The sequence below is a fragment of the Natator depressus genome, chromosome 1 (assembly GCF_965152275.1).
Source record: "Natator depressus isolate rNatDep1 chromosome 1, rNatDep2.hap1, whole genome shotgun sequence".
Lineage (NCBI taxonomy): Eukaryota > Metazoa > Chordata > Testudines > Cheloniidae > Natator > Natator depressus.
The window spans coordinates 319,907,148-319,933,285 of NC_134234.1; the positions used below are offsets into that span (position 1 = coordinate 319,907,148).

Consider the following 26,138-nt stretch of genomic DNA (forward strand, 5'->3'; position numbering starts at 1 on the left):
AAGTTTCAGTAGTGTAATTTTGACATTTGGCATGGATGGCTTGCTAATCCTCTCAACTGTCCGCTTACCCTGTTGCATTTGTGCCATCTTAGAGGATAGCGCTGATTTGGATAGCATTGAGGCGGTTGCTAATGAAGTGTTGAACATGGAAATGCCAAGTAGCCCCCAGCAGCTACAGACCCTGACACAGGATATCCGTGAGCGTGTGGAAAGCCTTTCTGATGTAGAGGTTATCTTACAACAAAGTGCCGGAGACATTGCCAGAGCTGAGATGCTGTTAGATGAAGCAAATAAAGCAAGGTAATGTGTACTACGCTGTTTTGTATCAGCTGTCTTTTTAAATCAGTGATTTTGAACCAGACTATTGATTTCATTCAAATATTTTTCAAAAACATAGTAAGCTAAATTCATCCTAATGTAAATTCTTATTCATACCAAAATGAAACATTTCTAATGTCACATATATTGTTACTTCTGCTCCACAGCAAAAGTGCAAAAGATGTTAAAGTCACTGCAGCTATCGTGAAAGAAGCACTGGAAGAAGCTGAAAAGGCCCAAAATGCAGCCGAAAAGGCCATCAAACAAGCTGATGAAGACATTAGAGGAACCCAGGACCTACTTACCTCAGTAAGTCCTAACTATATTTAAAAAATATTCACAGTGTACCTAGTTTGACGCTAGGTAACCACTTTAGCTAAGGGAAGAGGAGCTCTTGAAACAGCAAACTGTCTGAATTAAGAGCAAAGCAAAGAAGGGCTTTCCTCCCCACTATAGTCAGTCAGTGCTTTGCCACTAACTTCAGCGGGTGCAGAACTGGGATGTGCCTTCCAACCAAGCAGGTGTCCTCAGATCCCCAGGAAATCCTACAACACAGATGGTATATCACCTGGTAGCTGAGCCAGGCTGCCAACTCTCCCACCATGCAAAAGACTTTGCCAGTACAGTGTGAGAACACATGAGCATTAATGCTTTATTGAAGCATTAATTGTTGTGTTTGCCAAATGATGTCATTGCAGAGCCCCATATGCATGGAGGGTGAATATTTAAGAACTAATTCATTATTAGTGATAGTGTCCAAGTGTGCTTGCTCAATGCTTTACAAATAATGAGAGACGGGCCCTTCCCAGTCATAGAATAAGCCCACCCAAGTACTTTCAACACTAATAGTGGGCTTTTATAAGAATGAAATATCTTCCATTAGAATTAGAACTTTTTCACTCAAGTTTGAAGACTTTGACCATTCCCATTTCATCAAGTCCAGGTCATAAAGAACCGTTTCACAGATCATCCCATTGACAAAATTGTAAAGCACTAAAATCTGATAGTGTCAATATTCAGCTTATTAGGTTCCTAAGCTACCCAGCACTTGTTTATACATTGCTGAAAGGGTAATTAACAGCAGTGCTTTCTTTCCATTTATATGGACAATAATGGATCTAGCTGAGCTGTTGGTTTGACTAATGCCTTTCACATTTTCAAATCTGGAATTTTTTGCCCTGTAAGCTGAGCAATTCGACATGTGTAAATGCTTGTTGAAATCCCATGTATTTCACATGAGTTTACAATTAATTGAAGCCAAAGACTGCAGATGTCTTGGTGACATCTTACACTGGGATGCATCTCCTCCCCCACCTTTGGAGTATCAGATGTGCACCAGGAATGCTCTCAGAAGTTAGTGGAACTCTATCCTTACCAATTACAAACACATTACAGCTCCAGTCTTGCACTCTTAGACATTCAAAAGTCAATTATTTCAACCAGCTTGGGTTGTACAAAGAATGAAAGGTTATTTCTCTCCATTTCGTAAGGTACACTTTTAATGACATACAATCTAGTTCACTTTCAAAATTGAATCCCCTCTTACTTCACTTGAATTGTAAATTGTAATTTGTACTCTTAAAACCCTCACGTATCATATTTCATAGTAGATTGGCTGATATTTCAGAGTTGCACAATGCCAGTTTGAGGATAGACTTTGGAGATAAGACATTTTAAATAGTTGGTCAAGACTTTTCTCCTGAAAGCTAATTTCAAAAATCAGCGCATACATTTGTTGGGGGAATATTTAAACTGTTCTTTCATTCCTGGTTAGATTGAATCTGAAAATGCAGCATCTGAAGAAACCTTAAACAACGCTACCCTACGTCTTACTGAGCTAGAGAAGAATGTGGAAGATCTTAAACAAAAGACTGCTACAAATTCAGAGAATGTGGAAGAGATTGAAGAAACCATTGCTACTGTGAAACAAAATGCCGAAGAAGTTAAAGAGGTGAGACGCCTACGTGCCAGCTGACTTCCTCAAAAACTCAATCCATGGGAGTTATATTTGGCATAAAAGAGCATTTCAGTGCTACTGCTAGCTTTATTCATGATCTTGTCATGCTTGGGCACCAGGCGTCAGCAAGCTAGCTGCACAGGAATATTACGGGCATCGTTCAGTGAACTAGGTCAGACTTGTTGCTCCCAATTCGTTTATTAATAAGGTCATGCTGGGTCCATTTGCCAATACATTAATTTCTACTTGCTTTGGCACCAACTTACATGGTAGAAAAAGCCTGCTGACTTCCAATTCCTAGACGAGCAGGAAGCTGTCAGTCATGGAGAGGTGAATGATCTCCATATTCTGATGGATTTAAGTGTAGAGTTACAAATTGGTAAATCTCAGTTCTACTCTCAACTGCCACTGATGTTTACCTTTCGGCAACACCTCCCTGTGCCTCAGTTTCACCATCTATAAAATGGGTTTAAATACTGTTTTCTTACCGTCTGTGAAGTGCCTTGGGATCTGTGAATGAGAGGGCACTGTGAGTACAAAACATTATTCAGCTGTCAAACAAAGTACTTGTAACTTGCCACTTTGAAGGGAATTCCCCCATCGCTTCAGTCACAGGAGAAAAATTCCATCTCTCAATGTAACACTTGCCAGCCTGCTCCTCTAGTTAGTGTTTGGTAAGCAGTAATCTAAAGTGTCTAATATTCTGCAAGCATAGCAGTGTCTTTCTCAGCCGTGTCTATATGGAGTCTCTCCCAAAGTCAATACGTTTTAAGAAGGATTCTGATTTATTTCAGCCTTCAAACAATTGACAAACGTTCTATGTCAAAGGAAGTCTCACTGCTCCGATCTATTGTCCGCAATAAAGTCATCTGTCTCAAAGGAGCCTTCCCTCTCCCAAAAGGGCGAAGATGTTGGAATTAACCTTTAAGCAACACTTAAGTTTAAACAAGGGACCTCTGAAATGCTGCTTAATAACAAGTACAAGAAGCTGATTATTTAGCATGGGAGGAGGAAAGGCAGAAAAGAGTGATAACCGATATTATCAGGCACCTTGCCGTAGTAGTGACAGTTTCCCCAGATCCTACCCATGCTGTAGATGGCACATTTCATGCTGCTCATACTGCCGGTGAGTTTTCAGAATTCTAATCTACAGACCAGTGTGTCTGGTGCACCCACTACCTGTCCTAACGCTTGCCCTGGGCTAGGGATTGCATGGAGGGAGATGTAGGAGCTGACTGTGCCAGCTCTACACCCGATGAGGCCGCCTCCCTGCCAGGGATATTTGGAGACTTGCAGGAGATTTCTGCTATGTGCTGACTGAGTGCTGCAAAAAATGAAGTGCAGCTGAGACACTAGCCTTGTGTTAACATCTGGGAAGTGCTTGTGACCTCATGAGTCACTATAGGTGAGGTAACCCCCAATTCCAGGGCTGCTCATGATAGCTGAAGATTAGAGAGAGAGAGAGAGAGAGAGAGAGAGAGTGTGTGTGTGTGTGTGTGTGTACTTAAAGTAACAAGGTGCCCTATTTTCAACTCTATCTGTTTGACACTTCTCCTCTCTGGCAGTTGTCAACAGTACAAGCAATGTCATGGTCACTTCTGTACTGAATCAGCACGTCCAGAAGCAATGTCTGTTAGTCCCCCTTAAATTGGAAAACTCTGCAGGATTTGCTCTCACTAGTCACCAATTCTGTGGCTAAATCATGTACAGTTTATCAACGTTTAGATATTGAAACAGACCAGCCCCGTAACTAAAAAGGGCAGATGATCACCAGACGTGTCTGCCATCAGCAGGCATGAAACATGAATGAGAAAGGGGGAGACGGTAACTAAAGCAAAAGCTGAGTGTTGGGACAACTAAGCCAAGAGTCCTGTGTCACCTTATAGACTAACAGACGTATTGGAGCATAAGCTTTCATGGGTATTCACCCACAAAAGCTTATGCTCCAATACATCTGCTCGTCTATAAGGTGCCACAGGATTCTTTGCAGCTTTTACAGATCCAGACTAACACGGCTACCCCTCTGATGATGATAATACTAGAACACACTTTGTGCTGTCAAATCTTTAATTCCGACATTCTCAGCTCCACGGAAGCAGCAGGAAGTTTCAGACCACCTGTTCAAGTGGTGAAACAGGCATTTGCTTTGCAGTTTTCTGAGCAATAACCCCACCTTGTGTTGTGAATTTGAAACTGCAGGTACTTGACAGTGAACTGAACACCAAATATAAAACCGTTGAAAACCTAATTGCCAAAAAAACAGAAGAGTCTGCTGATGCCAGGAAGAAGGCTGGAATGCTGCAGAATGAAGCTAAATCATTGTTAGCTCAAGCAAACAGCAAACTCCAGCTGCTCAAGGGTAAGACTGCCTGCATGAGAAAAGGGTTTCCTTTCATATTTTGAAGTAATGTTTCACGCTGGAGAATGGTTAAAAATTCATTATTTCCTATTACACTAATTGCTGGAGGTTCACACACTTATGTACACAGTAAATGGAACACTTTTCAAATGATCCAAACATCCTTTTTCACACTTACAGAGATCAATTCACCCAGTAGTGTGCTGCAACCACTTCTTGGGAGAAATGCAGTCACTGATCAACAGCACATAACATTGCACAACTATTTAGGAAAGAATAAATTGTATCCATAAATTGAATACTTACTTCAGCTGGGAGGATTAAGTGGAACATAATTTATCCTAACTAATTTGACTAGGCTAACATGTCAAGTGCCATGGCACCCTGAAAGACTAAAAGTAGGGATTTCCTGCAGCACCGTAGTCTTGGATATCTCCCATCTAAGCACTGTTATTCTCGTAAGATCTGTCATGATCATAACCCAAAGTGATACTGGCAGAGTTGCTTTTTGAAAATTGAAGTTAACTCCAACAGAACAGTTTTAAGAACTCCACATTTAGAGCTGTATATTGAAACAGGAGGGGGAGCTCTCACCTTACCAACCAGGGAGAAACGGGAGCTTTCTGTCTGCTTTTACCAGTCATGGGGAAGCTGTACTCACCCCCAACCACTCTTCCTTACGTCAACCCCTTATTTGCAACAATTCACTGAACAGTCTGACCATAACTTAGCCAACACACTCTAGTGTCCTTTCAAGTCTGTATTTCTTTGTAGAACCCCTAAGCCATTTTTCCAACATGAATTAAAGGACACAGTTATACGTTTTCATTTATAGGTAAGTACTTCCTCATTGTTTCCATAGTATTATGAGATAAGTTGTCAGGCCCAGATCTATATCATCCAGTCTCAGGTTTTCTACCTCAAAGATTTGAATTAATACTTTAAATAGGGTATGATTTTACTGCCCAAACAACAGCTGATAGTTTCTCTCTTTTCCTTGCAGATTTGGAAAGCACGTATGAGAACAATCAGAAAGTCTTGGAAGACAAAGCCAAACAGTTGGTGGAACTAGAAGAAACAGTACGCTCCCTCTTACAGGCAATCAGCCAGAAAGTTGCAGTATACAGCACCTGCTTGTAACTTGGAGGGAAACAGTCTGGACCCAGTTTATTCTGGATGGGCTTAAAAGTATTAAGTTTGATAAACTAGTTCTCACTGACATCACACTAAGACCTGGTAACCTTGACAGGTTTCTCACTTTTTAAAGTTACAAAACCAAAGAGTAATTTTTTCTTATGTTGAAAATAAAAACAGTACTTTTGTACTTCTGTATGTATCTAGTATGATTCATTAACTTCATGTTACTGTTACTAGATGGAATAGTAAAATCTATTATTTCTTCACCTTATGCAAATCTTGTTTAACCCAGTTAGAGTATTGTTCTAATAAAATCTTAGCTCCAAAAGGTGGGCTTTTAACAAGTTAATTTTGACTAAGGGGGCTCCATTTTCTGTAAAATACAGAAGGGTTAATTTAAAAAACACACACACACATTTTGGGCATGTCTACACTTACCAGTATATCTGCAATTGATGTAGCAAGTGTCAATTTAGAGGGTCTGGTGAAGACATGCTAAATCGATAGGAGAGCACTCTTCTATTTGTGTACTCTACCTCCCTCAGAAGCATAAGGGAAGTTGACGGGAAACTCTCTCCCATCCACACAGCACCGTGTAGTGGATCTAACTCAGTCTACTTCAATTACGTTATTCACGTAACTGAAGTTGTGTAACTTAGATCGATTTAGCATGGTAGTGTAGACCAGCCTTTAGAGTGAAGAACTGGTGTTCCTGCCTAAGTTTTGGTGGGGGAGGAGGGAGTTGTTTTACTAGCCAGCATTTCCATTTGAATACTTACTTTCTACAGGATGTTCATTTAAATTAGTTAGTAGTTTTGACACAAGTTTCACTTCATTGTTCACGTTTCTCATATGGGTGTAGTACTGAAAAAGTCAGTATTGAGACCCGTTTGGATTTCTAGCACCATAGGGTCCAACCTCTTATTCCATAAAAAACTCAGGATAAGATGAGCTTCTGGGACCAAAACTTTATCAAGAAAGATACCAAATCGTATGAATAGCTTCACCATCCTTTAAATGAATTTGTCTATTTGCCTTTGTACAGAGGCCTAGTTGTATCACATCTTGGTTTTCTCTGCAATAGAGGGCAGAGCCTGCAATGCCTAAAGACTAATGCATACAACCACTGATAGCCTGCATTGTACAGGTATAAAGATTGAGAGAGAAAGATGAGTATTAGAAACACACAAGAAAATCCTGCTTCAGTCATTTGAAAATGTTTGCAGAATAACTGTTGCAGCAGTCTGCATGGTCTTCAACAATGTAAGCAGTTAGATTACACAGGCAAAAGTCAGCACCCTTCTTGACTGCAGCATGAGTTTAGCAAGACAAGGTGGGTGAGGTAATATCTTTTACTGGACCACCTTCTCTTGGTGGGGGGACACGACTTTTCATCTCTCATATTCTGGAACCCATGTGGCTTCAAATAACACTGCATACATGAGTTTAGGGAAGTCTATTAAAACTTATTGCCAGTCATAAATTTTCCCCTAGTCTTCAGTTTGTTTAAAACTGTTACATATTTGAGAAATCCTCAAGTACATGGCTACATAGCAGCCATCTCCTACTAAGACGTTTCAAAATGTGTAACTACATGCACTGCATATTTTGGTAGTCAAGACATAACTATGCTTCACTCACTAATACTTTGACTAATGTTGCTGAAAAAAAATCAGTTTGACTCAAGATCTCCACTGTGTAGCACTGAAAAATATTTTTGGCAGGAAAAATAAGTTCAGCTAAAAAAATTTTACCTCAGCCTCTATTCCCACTTAAGTTGGATACTTACAGCAGTGTAATCTTCAGGGTTTTGGGGTTTTTTTGAATGTATCAAGTTCTCACATTGTGTTTAATTTCTTGCCAACATCAGGCATTTGTTAGAACAGTGTTGGAGCGTACAGACCAACAGACTTTTAGTCAGTTATTCCTTTAGATGTGGTTCTTAGTATCCTCATTTTACTTCTCTACCCTTTTCAAATATTCCTTTCTATGAGTAGCTGGGGGAGAATGGTGTGAAGAGAGAATAATAATACATTAACAAGATGTGAGGGCTTGAATTTTATTTATTTAGAGAGGTTTGGAAGAACCAGACCTCCGAACACATTAGTAAGTAGTAGAGCTAGTCAATTTAAGTTTTCTGTTTTGACAAAAACAAGGTGAAATTTCTGGAAAAATTCACCCTGGTGTTCAAACAGGTACAGAGCCCTTAAAAAACAAACACGAGTTTTTCACAAGATTTTTGTGAAAAAGTTCCCCATTGTTTTGGCCAGCTCTAGTAAGTAGAGAGCAGGCATTCTGTAGAAGGGACATACAGAAAGCTTGCAATATGCCAGGGGACAACCCCAAAGCATTTATCCAAAAGGCAGAGGTGGATTAGAAGTAAATGTGTCCTGGATCCACTAAAATGTAAGGCTTCTCCCTCACCCCCTGCCCCCATTCCAGGTGTCCCAGATCTTCCTCCCCCCAGTTTCACAAAACACACTTCATCTTTGCTTCCCTCAGGGACTCCTTGCTATCACCTCCATGTAAACCCACGTATATTCTGGCTCTCTCACCAACTCATGGGTGCATTCAGCCAGCTCAGAACACTGAGACAGGCTCAGCAGGGTCCTGGCCTCAGTCCACCTCTGCACATATTGAAGACAGGTCAGAAGAGACAGAAAAGCATATTAATTTCAGAGTTTTCCTATTTAGTTTCCTAAAAATATTGAGTAGCCAAATGCTGATCATATTTCCATTATTCAACATACAGAACAGATCAATACTGAGATCAACAGCTATAAAAAACAGCTGGAGGACACAGCTACCAAAAATCTCATCATGCAAACACAAAGTTGAGCAGCTCTATGGCAACTTTTTTTTTTTTAAAGCAGCAACTGAGCATGTTCCCTCCCATTAGGGTTTAGAAGCACTGACTGCATCTGACACAAAGACCTATCAAATTTATGCTTTGGGGATCAGGACAAAACAAAGAGCCCAGTAAATGAAGGAATGAAGCCCACAAGGAAAACAAACAAGTTGCTACACTTGGGCAGTTTCCCTCACTCAAAATCACTGTGTTAACTGTCTTATCCATTTGAGCATTTCATTCATTCATACCCAGCAATTATCTATCCCCTGCACATAAGAGCTTGGCTGGTTTCAGGCATAGACAGGCACGTGGCATTACATGGGTTTCCAGAAATTCTCCCACCATTTCTCCAACAGTGTGCAGCTCCAGACCATTTCTGATGACCTGGTGGTAAAAACACCAGCAGCCAGTCAAGCAGAGCCTGTGCTTGAGCAATGGTTGGAGATTTTCAGAAAATCCTCAGTGCAGACGAGCTGAGGGAACCACGATAAGGAGTGCATGGAGTTAACTGCAAAGAGGAACTCAAGAGCTTAATAAAGGAAACTAACCCTTCTATGTCAAGCTCTCTATAAAGTCACCTACAAACAGCCAAAGTAGAAGCATTTACGCATGAAAGCATGAAGTATGAAACTTGAAGTTTCAAGTATGAAACATTCCTGCTGCAGGAAAACAGATACTAAGCAGCAGAGGAGAGAACAGACAAAACAGAAATGAAAAGGAGGGGAAAAAAAAAAACTCTAGAATCTGCTGGGGAACTGACATGGCACCACTGCAGCCAGTATGTTTGGAAAGAGCAGAGAGGTGCCCAACCCCATCTTTGTCCAGGATGCCATTGCACTTACATCTAATGTTTCTTAGCCTTCCACAAACTTATGTTTTCAAAGCACTTCAGGATAATTTTAACCATCTCTGAATGATGAAAATTCCTTAGAAATGAGAAAACTGATACGATTATGCGGCAACAACATTCAGTTAATTTTCCTCCATTGAATTTTCATTTCTCCATAAACGCTTGATTTTTTTTTTTTTTTTGCAAGTTAAAGTAGAATTTTACGGACATGTTTTCAATATGAAAACATGATGCATGGAGATAAAGAGTACAAACACTGCCAGCCTAGCTTTCTACAAATAAAGATAAGCTTCAATTCACCTACAGTAAATAGCCTCATCCAAGAAATCCCAACTCTACTTGATCAAAGTAACCAAAAGGTTTGGCTTCTGCATTTCAGAAAAAAAATTATTAATATACAGTGAAAGATTTCACATAAAAGAATGTCACAACATCTTTGTGCAGAGGTGACCGTGGCATTTTTAAGTGCCAGCATTCCACTGGAATATCAGTATTTCAAATAAGAACATACCAGATACGCAGGACAGTATTAGCCAAGAGTTTGGGCCAGTGTTCCTGGGTATGTTGTGCAACAGTGAAATGTGTTTTGGGGTTTTTTTAAATTATTGTCTCTTAAGCTTGTTTTCTGAAACACTCCATGATGCACAAACAAGTTTCTAAGTGTATTAATATACAGCAACTGGATAATTCCACTTGTTCCAAACCCTATGTGTTTAAATATTTGATGTTTAAACAAAAGAAATTCATTTAATTCAGTTCTAGAAATACCCAAAGACTCAGTCTTCTGCAAAAGCCAACAGTCCATTTTCAGAAGAAATGTGCTATATATGTACAAATGATTGTGCTTGCATTTTAGAAGTTGATAGCTTTGCCGAAAGATGCTGCTAGGTTTGCTTCCCTGAAGGCTTCCGACACAGTCTGCAGGAAGCAAAAACAAAGGTAAAAGTCATTAGAAGAGAATGAGGGGACAAGTATTTAACTCCTATGTAATTGTATATGCTATACGCCAAACACTAAGAAAAAAAATACAGAATGATAAATTACTTAATGCCAACTTACTGGATGGGCATGGCAAACTCTGGCTACATCTTCACATGATGCTCCATATTCCATAGCAAGAGCAGCTTCATTAACCATCTCCCCAGCACCCTGTAAGTAACACATGTATAATTAGGGCAAACCGTACAATTGCAAAGACATGTAAACTATGCACAAGCTTTTCTAACTTACTAGCTGGCTATGAAACAGCCAGCTTGCCTGTAGGCTTTGTCTTTTGCTAAAAAACTAATCACGTTCAGCAGTGATAATATTAGCATCTGGTTAATTTAGTCAATGACTCTACCCACACCTGTCACACATACACAGTATAGCTGAGAAAGGATAAAACTACACAACAGTTGCACTGTTCTATACACTGACTACCTTGAACTGCTATAATAATTCACATCAGAGTAAATAATGACAGAATGCAAGCATACATACAACCAAAAACTCGCTCTTGATATTGATAGCAGTGGTGAACAATACCCCAATTGTATAAAAATTGCCAGTTAGGCAAAAGAAATGTCATTCTGACTCATGTTTCCCTCAGTAAGCTAGCATCTCAAACAATAATTAGTTTCCATGGCATGGATCAACACTTCATATTGTTCTGTACTGCCCCCTCCTGGAGACTCAAGAAGAAGACCTGATGAACCCAAAAAAGTGGCATCAAGCCTTCCTTGGCCAGAAAATGGTGAGGTCCAATTCAGAGTTAATAAAGTATGTAAAATAAATACTAAATACAGTGACTTCAAGAGACATAAAGCTTGGCCTGTTTTTTTTTTTTTTTTTTGAAGGACACTTCTGCCTCTCAAAACCTGATAACCAGAAGATTAAGATTTTTCAGATATACAAAAACACAATTCTTAATTTGTAAGTTATCACCATTGGAGCCGAGAAACCGGGAAAGAGGTTCCCATCTTTTATAATACTCACTGCGCCTAGAATGTGAGCACCCAGCATCCTGTCTGTTGTTTTCTGACTAAGTATCTTCACCAAGCCATCTGTGTCAGCATTAGTCTTAGCTCTGCTGTTAGCAGCAAATGGGAACTTTCCAATTTTGTATTCTGTCCCCTACAGAATAGAGATATGGGTCACTAACAATTTACACAGTGTACTGCAGAAACAAACAGTGCACAAAGGACTAGTGAATGTGTGTATTGCAGGAGTGGGTGGAGGTTTTATTGTGCAGCCACTGTTCAAATACATAGAAGACAGTTCCTGCTCTAAGGTGCTTACCATCTCATATACTCAGCATAAATTATATTTGTACACATTCATAAATTCAGGTATACTTCATTTTTCACTTGAAACTGTAGCTTAGGTGACCTATTTGACTAATGTAAACCCTTGGTTAGCTCCCACCTGACTGACAATTATTACATTGTACTATTTGCATTGCTCTCCATGCATAAAACACTCTCAAATGTTTAACACCTGTTACCAGTAATATATAAAACATGACTCAAGAATAGTAGTTCATTAGCATGAACTGTAAAAGAGGAACTGCTCCATCTTACTTTGGACTTGAACTAAAGACAGTCAGCACCATTTAAATTTCCTCTGACAAGAGACCAGTTTAAAGCTCTTAAATTGTTGCTTCTTGTTTGGAAAAATCATCAAAGAGAAACCACGAATTCGGATGTAAATCATTAGAACAGGTGATGATTTCAAATCAAATATTTTCTTACTGCAAAGGAGTGTTTTACAGATGCCAATTTATCAAAAAACAAACCAACCAACCCACCCCCACAATCTGGCATTCCCAGCTAGACAACATATTTTTTACATTTTACAGGCCTGAACAAAGCCAATCCTGCATGGGAACAGAGAATCTGCACTTGGAGAGCAACAGGGAGACTGCAAGAGGACAAATTTTGGTGTGGCACTATTTTACTATCCTTGGTGCCCTATCACAGGGCCAGCTGTACTCCCACTTCCAGCAGGAGTAGTGGCTTTTCAAGACAAGATCTGCAGCAGATCCCATTCCGATGGCACTAAGCCCTCATCTACACTAACTACAATATGCACTTGCAGACTCTTCCCCTAATACATGCTTTTCAGACATCCCATGACTGTGCAGGTACAGACTCAGTATGCTAGGCAGTGTGCGCTTTGAACTACAGCATGCAGTTGCATCTTACACGCCTGCTGAATGTACTGCTCAGTAATAGCACATATCTCCCCAAACACCAGTGATAAAACTAAGCCACAAAAAGATGTCACTTCAGACTAAATGCTTGTTATAAACTGTGAAGAGTTTTCCCCCAGGTTATGAATTGCATCTGCTTTACACAACGTTGGCAACAGGGAGAGATGAATATCACCAATCAACAACTATTCAATAATAGCATTGCTAATGGGTGAACTTTCACAATGACTCAGCCCTGTTTGATGCTGAGATACCAGCCTTATTAAATCAGAGCACTGACAAAGTGAATACATGATATTTTTCTTGGACCACACATCTATGGTGATTCAGAGCAGCCACAACACATAAATGAATTTAGCTTAACTTATCCAAGACCCTAAAGTAATATGATCCAAATAGAAACCAAACAGTACCTCCTCTTTCAACTGTTCCTCTGATTTGCCAACCCAGGCAACTTCAGGGTGTGTGTAAATCACTGAGGGCACACAGTTATAGTCAATGTGAACTGCACCTCCAGCTATCCCCTCAGCGCAGATAATGCCTTCATCCTCAGCTTTGTGAGCCAACATTGGCCCAGCAACTACATCACCAATAGCATAGATGCTATGAGACAAATGAAAAAGAACAAAACATTGCTGTTCAAAAAGTACATATGGAGAATTTTAGATATATTATACAATAGACGTAGTAGTTTAAACATGTTTGTAAACAGAAAGTTGAACAAAAACAGATGAAAATAATTACCCAATGTGTATTGCTTCTGTACTTAATTTGCTAGATTAGCTCTCCAATTTGAGCTGAATAGCTATTTTCTATAGATTAGCGCTAGTTATATTTTTCAAATAGCTTTATAAACTTTACTGTAATTTATTAAATGCTTACTTTTCCTGTATGACCTGATTTAACACAAGAGAAAACTAAAGGCCACAACCTGTACACTGCCTCTTTTGTGCTTCTAAAAAGCCATAGATGGAAGCAATTTATTTGGAAGTGTAAGTTTGAATTTTCCTTTCCTTAAACAAGTTAAACTATAGTCAGCTACTATTAAAAACGAAAAGTAGTATTTTTGTAGGGTAATTAACCTCTCTCTCTCTCTCTCTCTCTCTTTTTTTTTTAAAAAGAGATCTCTCATTCTAAATAAAAATCCCGTTATTTTTGCTAGGAATATGTGAAGTAAAATGTGACTAATTGGAAGCTAATGAAAATTGTTTTAAACATCTTGCTTACTTTGGAATTTTGGTTTGGAATCTGGTATTGATTGGGATTCTACCCTTGTTATCAAGTTCAATTCCAATATCTTCCAGCCCTAGGTTCTGAGTAAAAGGACGTCGACCAATGCAAACAAGTAATACATCACAGGTGATTACTTCTGTCTTTCCACCAGCAGCTGCTTCAATACTGAAGGATAGAAGGGGGGGGGGGGGGGGAGGGGAAAGTAACTGTCAACAGATACCACTTACAAGAAAACGTGAAAATGTTAAATATAATTGAGACCAGGTAACTTCTTTGATTAATAGCTAGATATAGATAGCAGTGAAGAGGAATGGGCATTGAAAGGTCTCAATAAAATGCAAGAAACTATTTCAAACTATAGTATGCTTAAGAATATCAAAATGGTACTTGCGGTTTCAGTTCACTCATACTACAATCTCTTGTTACAATTAAGTGATATACTAAACTAAAGCATAAACTATGAGTTTCATGAAATTTACTTGAGTAATATTTTATCCTGCATCCTCTGTTTTTATACGACAGATACTGAAACACTAGCTATAGCATTGTACCTCTAAAGTGAGACAGCATTGTGGAAATGCCTGAAATCACTCTATTGAGAGATGATTTTGTTTAGATAGCCCACAGTTGCAGATGGCAGGGATCTCCAGATCTTTTCAGAGTTCATCTGTATCAGAAATCTATAAAGCATTGCTACTACATTATTATTGAGTTATACTATTTTATTTAGGTCCGTAAACTGCTCCCATCAACACAGTATCTGAGTGCTTCTGTGGTATCCATGCTCAGTAGGTCATTTCCTTTCATGTGGTCAGTTCTACCTCTCGGAGCTAAGGACAAGGTTATGCTGTTTTATTTCTACATTTGTTATGGACAAGTGTACAAAGTGTAATTTCTGTGTACAGTCAATGCAACTGTTCATTTTTCCTGTTCATTAATAAAGTAATACTACTTTTCTAGTTAAAAAAGAAAGACTGTTTACTCCTTATGTTCCTTCCCACACTTGAATTCATCGTCATTTGAAAAATCACTAGTGCTTCCAGTGGAAAATTATATAGTAAGAGTTATATTGTCAGACAAAATTTTGACTTCTAGATGGGACAGAAGCAAATAAGTTCTGAATATATTAAAATTCAAATTAAGTTTCCTTGGTGTGCTAACACCATACAGGGAGAAAACAATCTGAAAATACAGGTAAAGCATCAAAGTGTGTTTTTTTCATTAAGTATCTGTTCTGTATGTTTTCATATCAGCATTTCTATTAGAAATTCCTTCTGTGGGTTTCAGTTTAGTTATGAAAATGCACTACTGGAGAGTTTACCACCTTTTATTCTGGATTGCTCCGCATACCTCCCCTTGCCTCCAGAAAATTGATAATGGACAAGATGACCGTTACCTCAACACCAGTTACCAAAGAGTCAAGAATTAATGGATTCATGGAGACGCATCCTCTGAAGAATAAAAATACTTATTTTGATGCTGTATCAGAGGGAAAGTCCTCTAATAAAGGTGAGGTTTTGATTTTGTTTTTACTATTAACTTCACTAAGACACCAGTGTCTTTACCCTGGCAATTCTTCAGATTGAAGTCAATGGGAGTCTTGCTCGCAAAGACACTGTAGCATCAGGAAAATATGGGCCTAATTTAAACTTTCAAACTGTAAGGTATTCAGTAGGGACTGAAATTGCATCCTTCATTCACCCCATCTGGCATTAAGTAAGATACTGGAGTTCCAAAAAACTATGTAATTTTATATCCTCACATGCACTGTAAGAACTGAATAAGTTAGGAGTACAGTTTAAACCAGCCTTAGCTTTGAATTTAGTTGACGTTTGGATTCATGTCCCACTGTCATTGTTTTAGTTTTATTTATACAGTAAATTATACCCCAAATCTAAAGCTGTACTGTTAGTTAGATTTCTGGTAGGGAAGGATATATCATTCCTGTATTTCATGTGTTAAGCACTTACGAAACATCAATCTTTCCATCTGGCCTCTTGGTGGCACCAGTAACCTTGGTATTTAGTTTAAATTTGAGTCCTTGTTTCTGAAGGATACGCTGAAAGTTTTTAGAGATCTCCATATCAATACCCATTCCACCAACATGGCCCAAGAACTCAACAGCTGTCACATCTGCACCAAGACGCTGCCAAACTGAACCCTGCAGTTAATACAATAAACCATTATTTTGTTTTTTAAAAGAAAAAAGAAACTGCAATCTTCCAGTTTAAAGTTTACTGCTTAGATTGTAAGTTCTTCAGGATAGGGGCAATGCATAGCATAACAAGGCCCTCACTGGGGCACTACAATGGTGATACACATGGTATGTGCCCATAACTCCATCTGGGAATACGCATGTATTAGATTGTTTATATGCATTACAGTCACAGGGACTGTAACCTTGTGGTGCTAGGTGCTGTACAAATTTGTAATTAAAAAGTCAGTCCTTATCCCAAAGATTTTATAGTCTAGGTCGATAAGATGCAAATGGTGTTTGAAACAAACACGCAAAAGTTGGAGCACAGGAATGGTGAAGGGAGAACACACAATAACGTAAACTCATTTCCATGTAGACTAGCTGTGCGCAATACTTAGCTCACTAGTTGCCTTGGCAATAGAACTAAATGTTGTAAATAGATACATATCAAAATAATTAGATCTTAGGTATAAAAATGTTCAGAGTCCAGAAATCAGAATGTAGCCCAAAAAACCTAAATGCAACAAGATCTATAAATAGTGTGCCAGTACCACTGGAGCAGAGCCAAAACAATGCCAGATTGCTTTAATTTTACTTAAGAGAACTCACTGTCAAAGTCACTGCTCCAAAAAGTGGATAAGCAATTGCAAAAGCAAAAGCTGTAACTATGAACATCACCCTTGCAAAAATCTACTTGTCTTAAGCAAGTCTCCCCCTCACACACACACACACTTCAGAGAGAAAGTAAAATATTGCCCTTTTTTCCCATTAAAATCAAGGTAAAAGGCAGCTGAGTAGATTTTGTGCCTGGGCTGGGCATGGCATGGTCTGACCAAATTGTCAAGATAATTTTGTAAGACCAAAGAATATATTTTTTAAATATTAGATCTTTGTGGGGATGGGCAGGGTACAGGGGGAGAAAGGAGACAGACCTAGAAGCGCTGCATGGCCTCTTTCAGTCCCAAAATGTTGTTCCATTGGTTATTAGCTATGATAAATATAACATCCATCAACAAGATTTCCTGATGTTAAATGCTGCAAATATGTTTATGCTTCTAAAGGTGCTAAAATGACAGCCCTTGAGAGTGAAGTTCTCTATTAATGTACAGCGCAGGTTCAGCAGGGGCAACTGCAGTGCAAGCTTCCCCATAACACGAAACTGGGAGGGCTTTAGAAGCAAGATTGTACTTCACCCTTTATGCTCATCCAATCCCTCAACTCTCTGCTGAGACTACCAATAAGTTACACTAGTTTTAACAAATGTGGACACTTGTCCGCTGAGAACTGAACTACAACCAGTCTTTTCATATAGACTACCAATCAGCCATCAGATCCTAATTCTTGCTCACTGCCAACGTGGGGATGATCTAACCAGTGACTTGGAGAGGAAAGGCTCTCTCTCTCATTAAAAATTCCCTCAGCCATATCATCCCCTATTAAATGCTAACATAATGTACAGATTAACATTTGTAATTTGAGATCCATCTGTACCAAATGGTTACATCCTGTTTCTTGATCTACTGGAAGCATAAATTGTATAAATAAGCCTCTTACCAATTCCACACCAATGACTCCTGCACCAATTACAACCATCTTTTCAGGGACTTGTTTCAGGGATAGTGCACCAGTTGATGATACAATTGTGTCTTCATCAATCTAATAACGAACAAAGGAGAAAGCTTTTTACCTCCTCAAGAAGGAAGTTTACACAGATTTTCTGTATACTACATAAAAAATTCAAACTGTCTAAAATAGCTATCTCACAGCAATAACTAATAAGCTACAGAAAACTGTTACTTATTAATGACAACCAGTACTAACACAATAATGAAAAACAGTGTACCAATAAAGGTTACTATTTAAATCATACCGTAATTCCAGGGAAGGGAGCAACTTCTGAACCTGTGGCTATGAGAATATTCTTTGTATTGATAACCTGAGTGCTACCATCCTCTTTGGATACTGTGACTTGGTTTTTGCCAGTTATTTTTCCAAATCCAGGCACATGTATGACCTTTACAAATGAGAATACAGTAAATACAAACATTCACAATTTAAACCAAAATAACTTGAATCTCAATACATCTCTAGTGAAGCATGAATTCTCCACTGATAAACTAACTTTGATATCACTACATTACAAACTGGAAAATAATGTGACACCCTTCTTTTAAGAAAAGGAAAAAATAACTAAATATAAAAATAGAGAACTGCAGATACCAAGTCTTCCCAAAAGTGAAGTGGTCTAATTCCATCATTGCTGATCATTCATTACCCATTCTAATTAATCTCTGAGGTGAAAAGTACATTTAACAGAAAAGGAGAAATTTTATCCAGAAAAACAATATGACAGACACAGCCCAAACTAACCTTGTTCTGTTTAAACAAATGGGCAATTCCACCTGTCAAGGACTTCACTGCACCACTTTTCTGCTCCATCATCTTCTCTAAATTCAAGTGGATTCCTGTAACTATAATTTTTGTATACATCTTTACTTTTCCCTTGTATTTCAGTGTCTTTATCCATCTCTTAACTTAAAGGTTATCCGAAAACAAATGAGTTCTGTATGTCACAGTAAGATGTGCTGAATGATCCCACTAGCTGGGCTAAAGACCGCATTCAGCCATCAAAATACAAAAAATAACCTTATTTTTTCAAATATGGCTGGAGGCCAGCTCTATTTTGTTGCAACAATAAATGAAACATTTTAAATCGCAATTATCCAAGAAGCTGATTTCAAGGAATAGAAACAAGGCTCTAACATTCCAATTGATTTTGTAACCCTGCTAAGTTTTCCTACTACCTATTCAAGCAGTTAAAGTAGTCAAAGATTTGCAAATTTAAAAGGCACTGTGCGAAACCATACTTATTTGCAATACCACTAACTTGTACTGCATACTCACTTTCAATTCCTCTGCTAGCAAAATCCTTTCCATGGGCCAAATGATACAGATGTGAGTTGTTCAGCAAAGCCTAGAAAAACAGAATTAATTTAGTATGGAATCAGAGCACATCATATTAAAAACATTCAAGCAGTTGAGATCACTATTCATTCCATCAGCAGAAATTATTTTAGTACTAGTTTTCAATAAACACTTTCACCATTACCACTATGAAACCTTTATTCAAAATTAAAAAGGTACAATAGGACACAATTTCATTTTATGTAGTGTATTTTATACAAGCCATTTTCCAAATTTTTTTGGCATTAAACACAGTTACAAAGTTAAACTGCAAGCAGAGGGACAGCAAAATTAAGACACAATTAAACAAGAGAAAGAAAAGCCAAATTCAAGCCTCATTTAATTCTGATGACTTTAACAGAGTTAATCCAGGCTTGAATTTGGCCCAGTAGATTATCATTTGAGAATTACAATGATATGGAGCTTCGAGACATACACAATTAGGATGTTCCAGAGGAAAATTGTCTTTTTCTCTGCCCTACCACATAATCTCACATCTGAGGGAATATGAGGATGTAGGAAAACTTGGAGGAGGAGGAGCAAGAAACAGACCTAGTTCAAAAAATAAGTTAACTGTCCTTCTGATACAGTACTACCTCAGAGTTACAAACTCCTCAGTAATGGAGGTTGTTTGTAACGCTGAACAAAACATTATGGTGGTTCTTTCAAAAATTTACAACTGAACATTGATTTAGTACAGCTCTGAAACATTACTATGCAGAAGAAAAATGCTGCTTTCCTTTTTTTTTTTTTTTTAGTAATTTAACACAGTATTTGCCTCTTTTTTTGTCTCTGCTGCTGCCTGATGGCATACTTCCAGTTCCAAATGAGGTGTGTGTTTGACTGGTCAGTTGGTAACTCTGGTGTTCATAACTCTGAGGTTCTGCTATAACAAGGACAATTCTAATCTGTACTCTGAAGTGAAGAGCCAGAGGAGATGCATGAGGATGACGTGTTTGTACTTCAGTGAATCTGCAACAGGGCAAAGGAGCAAAAATCTGCAGAATGCCAGAGTCTAGAAAACTGGGACTATGGGAGGCTGCAAATCAACCTCAAAAATACATAATTTATATTTGTGATAATACAGTTTATATATATATTCTGAGTAAAACTACAATTTGTCAGGCTAAGATAATCAGGTTTGTTTATCTGATAAATGTACCAGATAAATGTAAGCAGCATCTATGTGCAAAACTAACATTTTTTACCAAACTGTTTTTTTAAATGTATAACTACTTAGAAATTACTCTCTGGTCGGCATCACCACTGTGTGAGTCTTCAGCAATTACAAAGGAAACAATTTTATGTTAGATAAGCTATCAGCAAACACACACCAACACTTTTACTGTGATTGGATTTTGGGAGAGAACTTAATAACTTACTATTGCCTTAATGAGTACGGACTATTCTCCCCTTTTATTAACAGACCTTTTTTCTCCTTGTTCAGAAATAAACTCTGGATGGCATCTAAGTTTAGCCGTGAGGTTCAAACAGCATGTACATAAAAACCTTAAATGAGGATAAATTCAAGACTTAAAGGAGTGAAAGTTCCCTAATCGGATCCTAAAGTTCATTTCCCAATACTATTCACTGCTAAACCTGATTTGCAACGGATGCCTGGAAAGGTTTTCGCTACACTGCACAAAGTTAAGCTATTACCTTTATTATAGATTGTTATGAAGAATGCTCAGCTGACTTACAAAATTAAAAAACAGATGTGCCAGTATTTATATTAGAATTCTTTTTCTACTGAACTTTAAATGCACTGAGCCTTTCTATGTACCTGTTTGCGCAGAAGCTAAGTATCACAAAGCAGTGCAAACTTTTGTTTAGATATTAATGGATCTCTTGCTATGTATGCGTTACCATGGAGATTTAGTAAAAGCTTGAATCTGAAACAGTGAGAGACAGTTTATCTTTATGTCTGTTATGTTATTCACTTGCATGCTGTAAGCACAGTTTGTAATGAAAAATATTGCACATGTGTGTGTTGCGGTCAATCTGGCAGTTTGGATCCAGAACTATTTCCTATTCAGCACTCCCTATTACACAGGGCAGTGACAAATGGCCTCAGGAGACGGCCTAGTAGCTGCGCATAAATCCCATTTTTGTAAGTGGAGAAGCAAGGTGGCAACCACAGAGCTAACCATATAACTATAGCTAAGGCTACGATTTAATCACGGGTATTTTTAGAAAAAGTCATGGACAGGTCACATGCAAGAAACAAAAAAATCACGGACCATTACCTGTCCATGACTTACAACATAAATACCCCTGATTGAATCTTCGGGGGCAGGGGGGAAGCCCCGGGGGGCCAGCGGCTCCTCCAGCCGCCACTGGGGAGGGGAAAGCTGCAAGGGGCCCGCTGCTGCTCCGGCCACCACTGCGGGGGTGGGGAAAGCTGGGGGGCGGGGGGGACACTGCTGCTCTGAACACTGCTGGGGGGAGGAGTGGGGAGACAACTGCTGTTCCAGCCCCCCCCCAGGACCGCTGCTCAGGCAGTCCCTGAGGCCAGCCACATTGGCCGCTGCTTACTCCAGTGCAGAGCCGCTCCAGCAACAGCCGGTGTGGTTGTCCCCGGGGCCAACTGCTCAGGCAGCCCGGGGATCAGCCACACTGGCCGCTGCAGAAGTCACGGAGATTGCAGGAAGTCAAGGAATCCATGACAGACACGGATCCCTAACTATAGCTCCCAAGTGACAGATAAAATATATCTTGCATTATGTTCTGCTCCCAAAGCCTCTCATCTTGAATGATCCCCAAGTTCTTTACAAACTTAAAAAGATAAATTCTACACAGGGATCATTTCATTCACTACTGTAACAACTGCTCTTTCAACAGCACAAAGCAACATTTCTGCACCATAGCTTAAATCAAGAGCAGAGATTATTGTGTTCAACTGAAACTTCAAGGGGAATTTATGTAAGTAAAATATAATTACCCAGATTGAAAATTTGGCCAAAACACCACTATTGACACCAGGAATGAAATGGGGATATTTAATGACTGCATATGCTTAAGACCTTGGGTTTAAATGCCATTAAAAAAAAAAAGAAAACAGAGATATTCCTCCCAACCAAGAGGGCTTTGAAAGACTGGTTCAGATGGGGGGAGACCTGTAATGATGTTTTTTCTTTTTTAAGCAGACAAAGAAGTCAGAATGAGAAAACAGAAATAGTTACCAATGTGGCAAAGTATGTTACCAGATGACACAAAGCAATTTTTTCCACAACACAGAAGGAAAAAGACAAGTTAGTTTGTAAATCTATATAAAATATTTGTAAATACATTACAAGAGACATGGGGCAATATCAGCTGCAGTATCCCAATAGCAGACCATCTGAAATGGGAATTTTCCTTTCCAAGAACATCTCAAGATGACCATTACCACAGTCACCAACAACCTGGAGATAGACACTAGATGACTATGAACCATAAATGGCTCACTCATTTATAAATGCAGAAACAGCATTATGACCATCTTTGACTTAATGCTGCAAGCCCTTTCAGAATAAGCTGACTCATGCTAGAGGTTTACAGATATGATCATCTGTGGTAATCGTAGTGTTTCTAGTATAAGAGACGTGATTGTGTTTAGTTGGTTAATGCCATAATCTTGTCAGCTCATTGGCGCTGTGAAATAAATGTGTTTCTCTCTCCTTGTGTTTGCTATCCTTTCCCCCTCTTTTTCCATTCTAGTCAATAGAACTATGACAATCTATACTATCTGAGGATCTGCCCCCTGGTCTTTTCACCACTGCATCACTATTCAAATCCACAGTGAAAACATGATACAAGCTAGAGATAAATGCACACTTGCCTTGGAAGGAATGCAGCCAACATTCAAACAGGTTCCACCCAACGTTTCATTTTTCTCCACACAAACAGTCTGGAATAGAAGAGGAGAAAACCCTTTTAGAACCATACTACATTTTTAGTTCCTAAAAGCGCATTTGAAAATTTCAGTGAATACCAATGACAAAGGAAAATTACTCATCCTGTAATTCTTGCTTCTCACAAGATATTGTGCAGGATTCTCATTCCTGGGTTTAGCTATAGACTGATTTGAACTCCCCTAGCTCTTCACTCTCTCTCTCTCTTTTAAAACAAATACGTTTTGAGAAATTACATCAGGGTAACCCACTGTCATCATTTATACTTGCAAAAAAGTATAAGCACTGCCCTCCCCCTTCAAGTGTTTCAATAAGTTCTTTCAACTGAGCAGGAGTTGAAGCTCTCGGAAAGATGATTGCCTTGAATTAGATTGATATAGGATCAAAAAATGCCTCAGAATAATGAAAAGCAAGGCGAAATAGGCAAAGACAAGTAAAAAGAGAACCTTTAACACTGAGGGGAATGGATTGGTGAGTAAATCTTGTCAAATGACCACCTCCACCTTGAAAGAAACAAATTACAAGGTAAGTAATTTTTCCCTCTATAAAAATACCACCACCTTGTGGGATTCTCACTTCAAGAGTAAGAAGTTCTACGGATATCCCAGAAGAAAAATGAAAATAAAGCTGCTCTGAGCAGCAATAACAAGGCCGATGCCAACTGTTTAAACAGGGAGGAAGAAAAGATGGCTAGAGATTTCTCTCTTCAAAATTCATCATCAGACAACATACAAGTCTCCAGAAAGGCATCAGTCAGGGACAACACCCTGCACAAAAATTGGCTAACAAAAAAGGGACATTTGGAAAGAAAACAAAACTTTTCTTGAAAACAAGAAATCTTGGCCTTTCCTCCTTGCAAACAAGTTCTGGGGTGCACAGGGTTCAACGCTGGAGTCCCTCATCTTGGGAACTGTAAGTTTAAATCTGTCTGGAGGAGAATATTCAGGTGAAGTGCTTCAACCATTTCCTGAAATTGCTCATTTTCTGCCAAAGCAAATGAACTGTTGTTAGCATAAAAACTGCTAAAACAAAGTTTAAGCTCCTTTCCCTTCTGATATAATGGCATAATCACTGATTGATCTTTTCCGTTTTGGGTGTGAAGACCAAAACCACTCGTGAACCAAGCTGATGCTGAAGAGCTGCTGGAAAGCCTAGAACAGGGACTTACTGAAGCTATGTTTTGAAGCTAAAACCTTTATTCAGCTGCTTTCAAGGCCATAGCAGCTGCATTCAGCAGTGCATTATTCATGGGCTGGTCCAAAACAGGATGCAAAGGCATGGTAACCCATTTGAATGGGGCTTCCAGGCCAAGATACCTCTAAGCTATAGTCCTTGTAGAGTCCTTGACCAGCTTCAATTAGAAGTAGAGTGGTCACTTTGGATAGGCTATTACCAGCAGGAGAGTGAGTTTGCGTGTGTGATTTTTGGAGGGGAGTGAGGGGGTGAGAGAACCTGGATTTGTGCAGGAAATGGCCCACCTTGATTATCATACACATTGTGAAGAGAGTGGTCACTTTGGATGCGCTATTACCAGCAGGAGAGTGAGTTTGTGGGGGGCGGGGGGGAAGGGCAGAGGGTGAGAAAACCTGGATTTGTGCTGGAAATGGCCCAACCTGATGATCACTTTAGATAAGCTATTACCAGCAGGAGAGTGGGGTGGGAGGAGGTATTGTTTCATGGTCTCTGTATATATGTCTTCTGCAGTTTCCACAGTATGCACCCGATGAAGTGAGCTGTAGCTCACGAAAGCTCATGCTCAAATAAATTGGTTAGTCTCTAAGGTGCCACAAGTACTCCTTTTCTTTTTGCGAATACAGACTAACACGGCTGTTACTCTGAAACCAATTAGAAGTAGCTGTCTTGAACAGTTTCTGCAAGGATTGGGGAAAGGTAGGATTCTCCACTCCAGAGTCACTGTCTTGGTGCTTCTCCACAGTGATGTGTTTGATATCAGATGACTTCTCTGTCTCATCTGAATCCAAACGGCAGCTCTCATCATCCTAATTGTCAACAAGCCCTTAGTCAGGTGACTAGAATTCACTAGGCAATAGTAAGACTGAGTGTCGTAAGTGCTTTGATAAGAACCAGTGATGGCTGTGCCAGTACACAAAGTGCCAGTGTCAAGGCCAGCATTTCTTGCATTGAGCACAGACACCACCATATGAGTATCAGCCTCAGCGCAAAAAATACTCCCAATGCATCAAGACTTCCTACCCTGGCTGACATAGGGGAGAAAAATGCTTCAAATGAGGCAATGTGGGATCAGGAGTGATCAGATCAGAACAGAGCATATGCTGATAACCAGAGTCACTGTTTCCTCCCATCCCCCTTCAAGCACATGAATGTAGGAAGGGCAATCCAACATCTTTTTGACTGCTGCCTTAAGGAGCTACTGGCTCCCTTCTGGCACCTCCTGCCTTTATCTCATCTGAAGACTGTCTCATCCATTTTTCTCAGTACCATCAACTACAAGTGCCAAAGCCTCACCTAGTGCAATGAGAAGCCAATACTTATTGGAATCCTCTGCTTCAACCACAGTACTTCAACCACTGCTTCAATGGTAAAGCCACCACACTGGTCTTAATGGGGACCAGGGTCTACGTCAATGCAGGTAGCACTAATGCTCAATGTTGTGGTGCAATGGATTTGGCTGAATCAGGTTTTTGCTTTAAGGGCTTAAACGTCAAAGAACGCCGTTCCTCCTTATTCCAGATTTAGAGGAGTCTCACACTGGAGCACCTCAAGGAGGGCTTGAAGGCACTCCGCATGTTTCTTCAATGCTTAGCATGACACATCCAAACATATTCAGTATCCCTGCACACCACAGATGAGTCTGAGGCAGACAATGCAGACTGATCAGGTTTGAAGGCTCCCTCTTAAGATGTCACACATATGACACAATGCATCATGTATCAATGTCTCGAAGGAAACAATGGACCAAAAGAGAAGTAGGCACAGAGCCACAAAAAGAAATTTAGCATCAAAAGAATGGAATAGGAACTAGGGAGCCAAGTAGCCTTAAGGCTCCCAATAAAAGCTGTAGTGCTGAGCACTTTAATTCAGGTACTGATGGGTCAATGCTGGGAAACATCAACAAACAAAAAACCTCAGTCATACTAGGGTACTGGCCACCAACACACAAAGGAAGGGTCAAGGCAACAGAACTGTCTGCACTGAAGCACTGAG

At 39.4% G+C, this 26,138-nt stretch overlaps 2 protein-coding genes across 3 annotated transcripts in view; one reads left to right on the top strand and one right to left on the bottom strand.

The window, feature by feature from the left end:
* The window catches only part of LAMB1 (laminin subunit beta 1), a 69,711-nt gene extending 63,633 nt beyond the window's left edge, over positions 1–6,078 (top strand). Inside the window, exons 29-33 of the mRNA XM_074942454.1 lie at positions 93–300; positions 486–627; positions 2,093–2,269; positions 4,475–4,634; positions 5,638–6,078. Of these exons, the coding sequence (XP_074798555.1) occupies positions 93–300; positions 486–627; positions 2,093–2,269; positions 4,475–4,634; positions 5,638–5,774 (824 nt within the window). The 3' untranslated portion in view covers positions 5,775–6,078. The remainder of the gene's footprint in view (positions 1–92; positions 301–485; positions 628–2,092; positions 2,270–4,474; positions 4,635–5,637) is intronic.
* DLD (dihydrolipoamide dehydrogenase) overlaps positions 647–26,138 on the bottom strand; it is a 33,057-nt gene continuing 7,565 nt past the window's right edge. The window contains exons 4-14 of one of the 2 annotated variants that reach the window (XM_074942456.1): positions 22,880–22,948; positions 19,000–19,069; positions 18,466–18,566; positions 17,966–18,109; positions 17,650–17,751; positions 15,869–16,059; positions 13,893–14,063; positions 13,079–13,268; positions 11,450–11,587; positions 10,532–10,621; positions 698–10,390 (exon numbers count right to left, since the gene is read on the bottom strand). In XM_074942456.1, the coding sequence (XP_074798557.1) occupies positions 10,325–10,390; positions 10,532–10,621; positions 11,450–11,587; positions 13,079–13,268; positions 13,893–14,063; positions 15,869–16,059; positions 17,650–17,751; positions 17,966–18,109; positions 18,466–18,566; positions 19,000–19,069; positions 22,880–22,948 (1,332 nt within the window). In that variant the 3' untranslated portion in view covers positions 698–10,324. Of the gene's footprint in view, positions 10,391–10,531; positions 10,622–11,449; positions 11,588–13,078; positions 13,269–13,892; positions 14,064–15,868; positions 16,060–17,649; positions 17,752–17,965; positions 18,110–18,465; positions 18,567–18,999; positions 19,070–22,879; positions 22,949–26,138 lie in introns of both variants that reach the window. The other variant, XM_074942457.1, reaches the window with a different exon arrangement.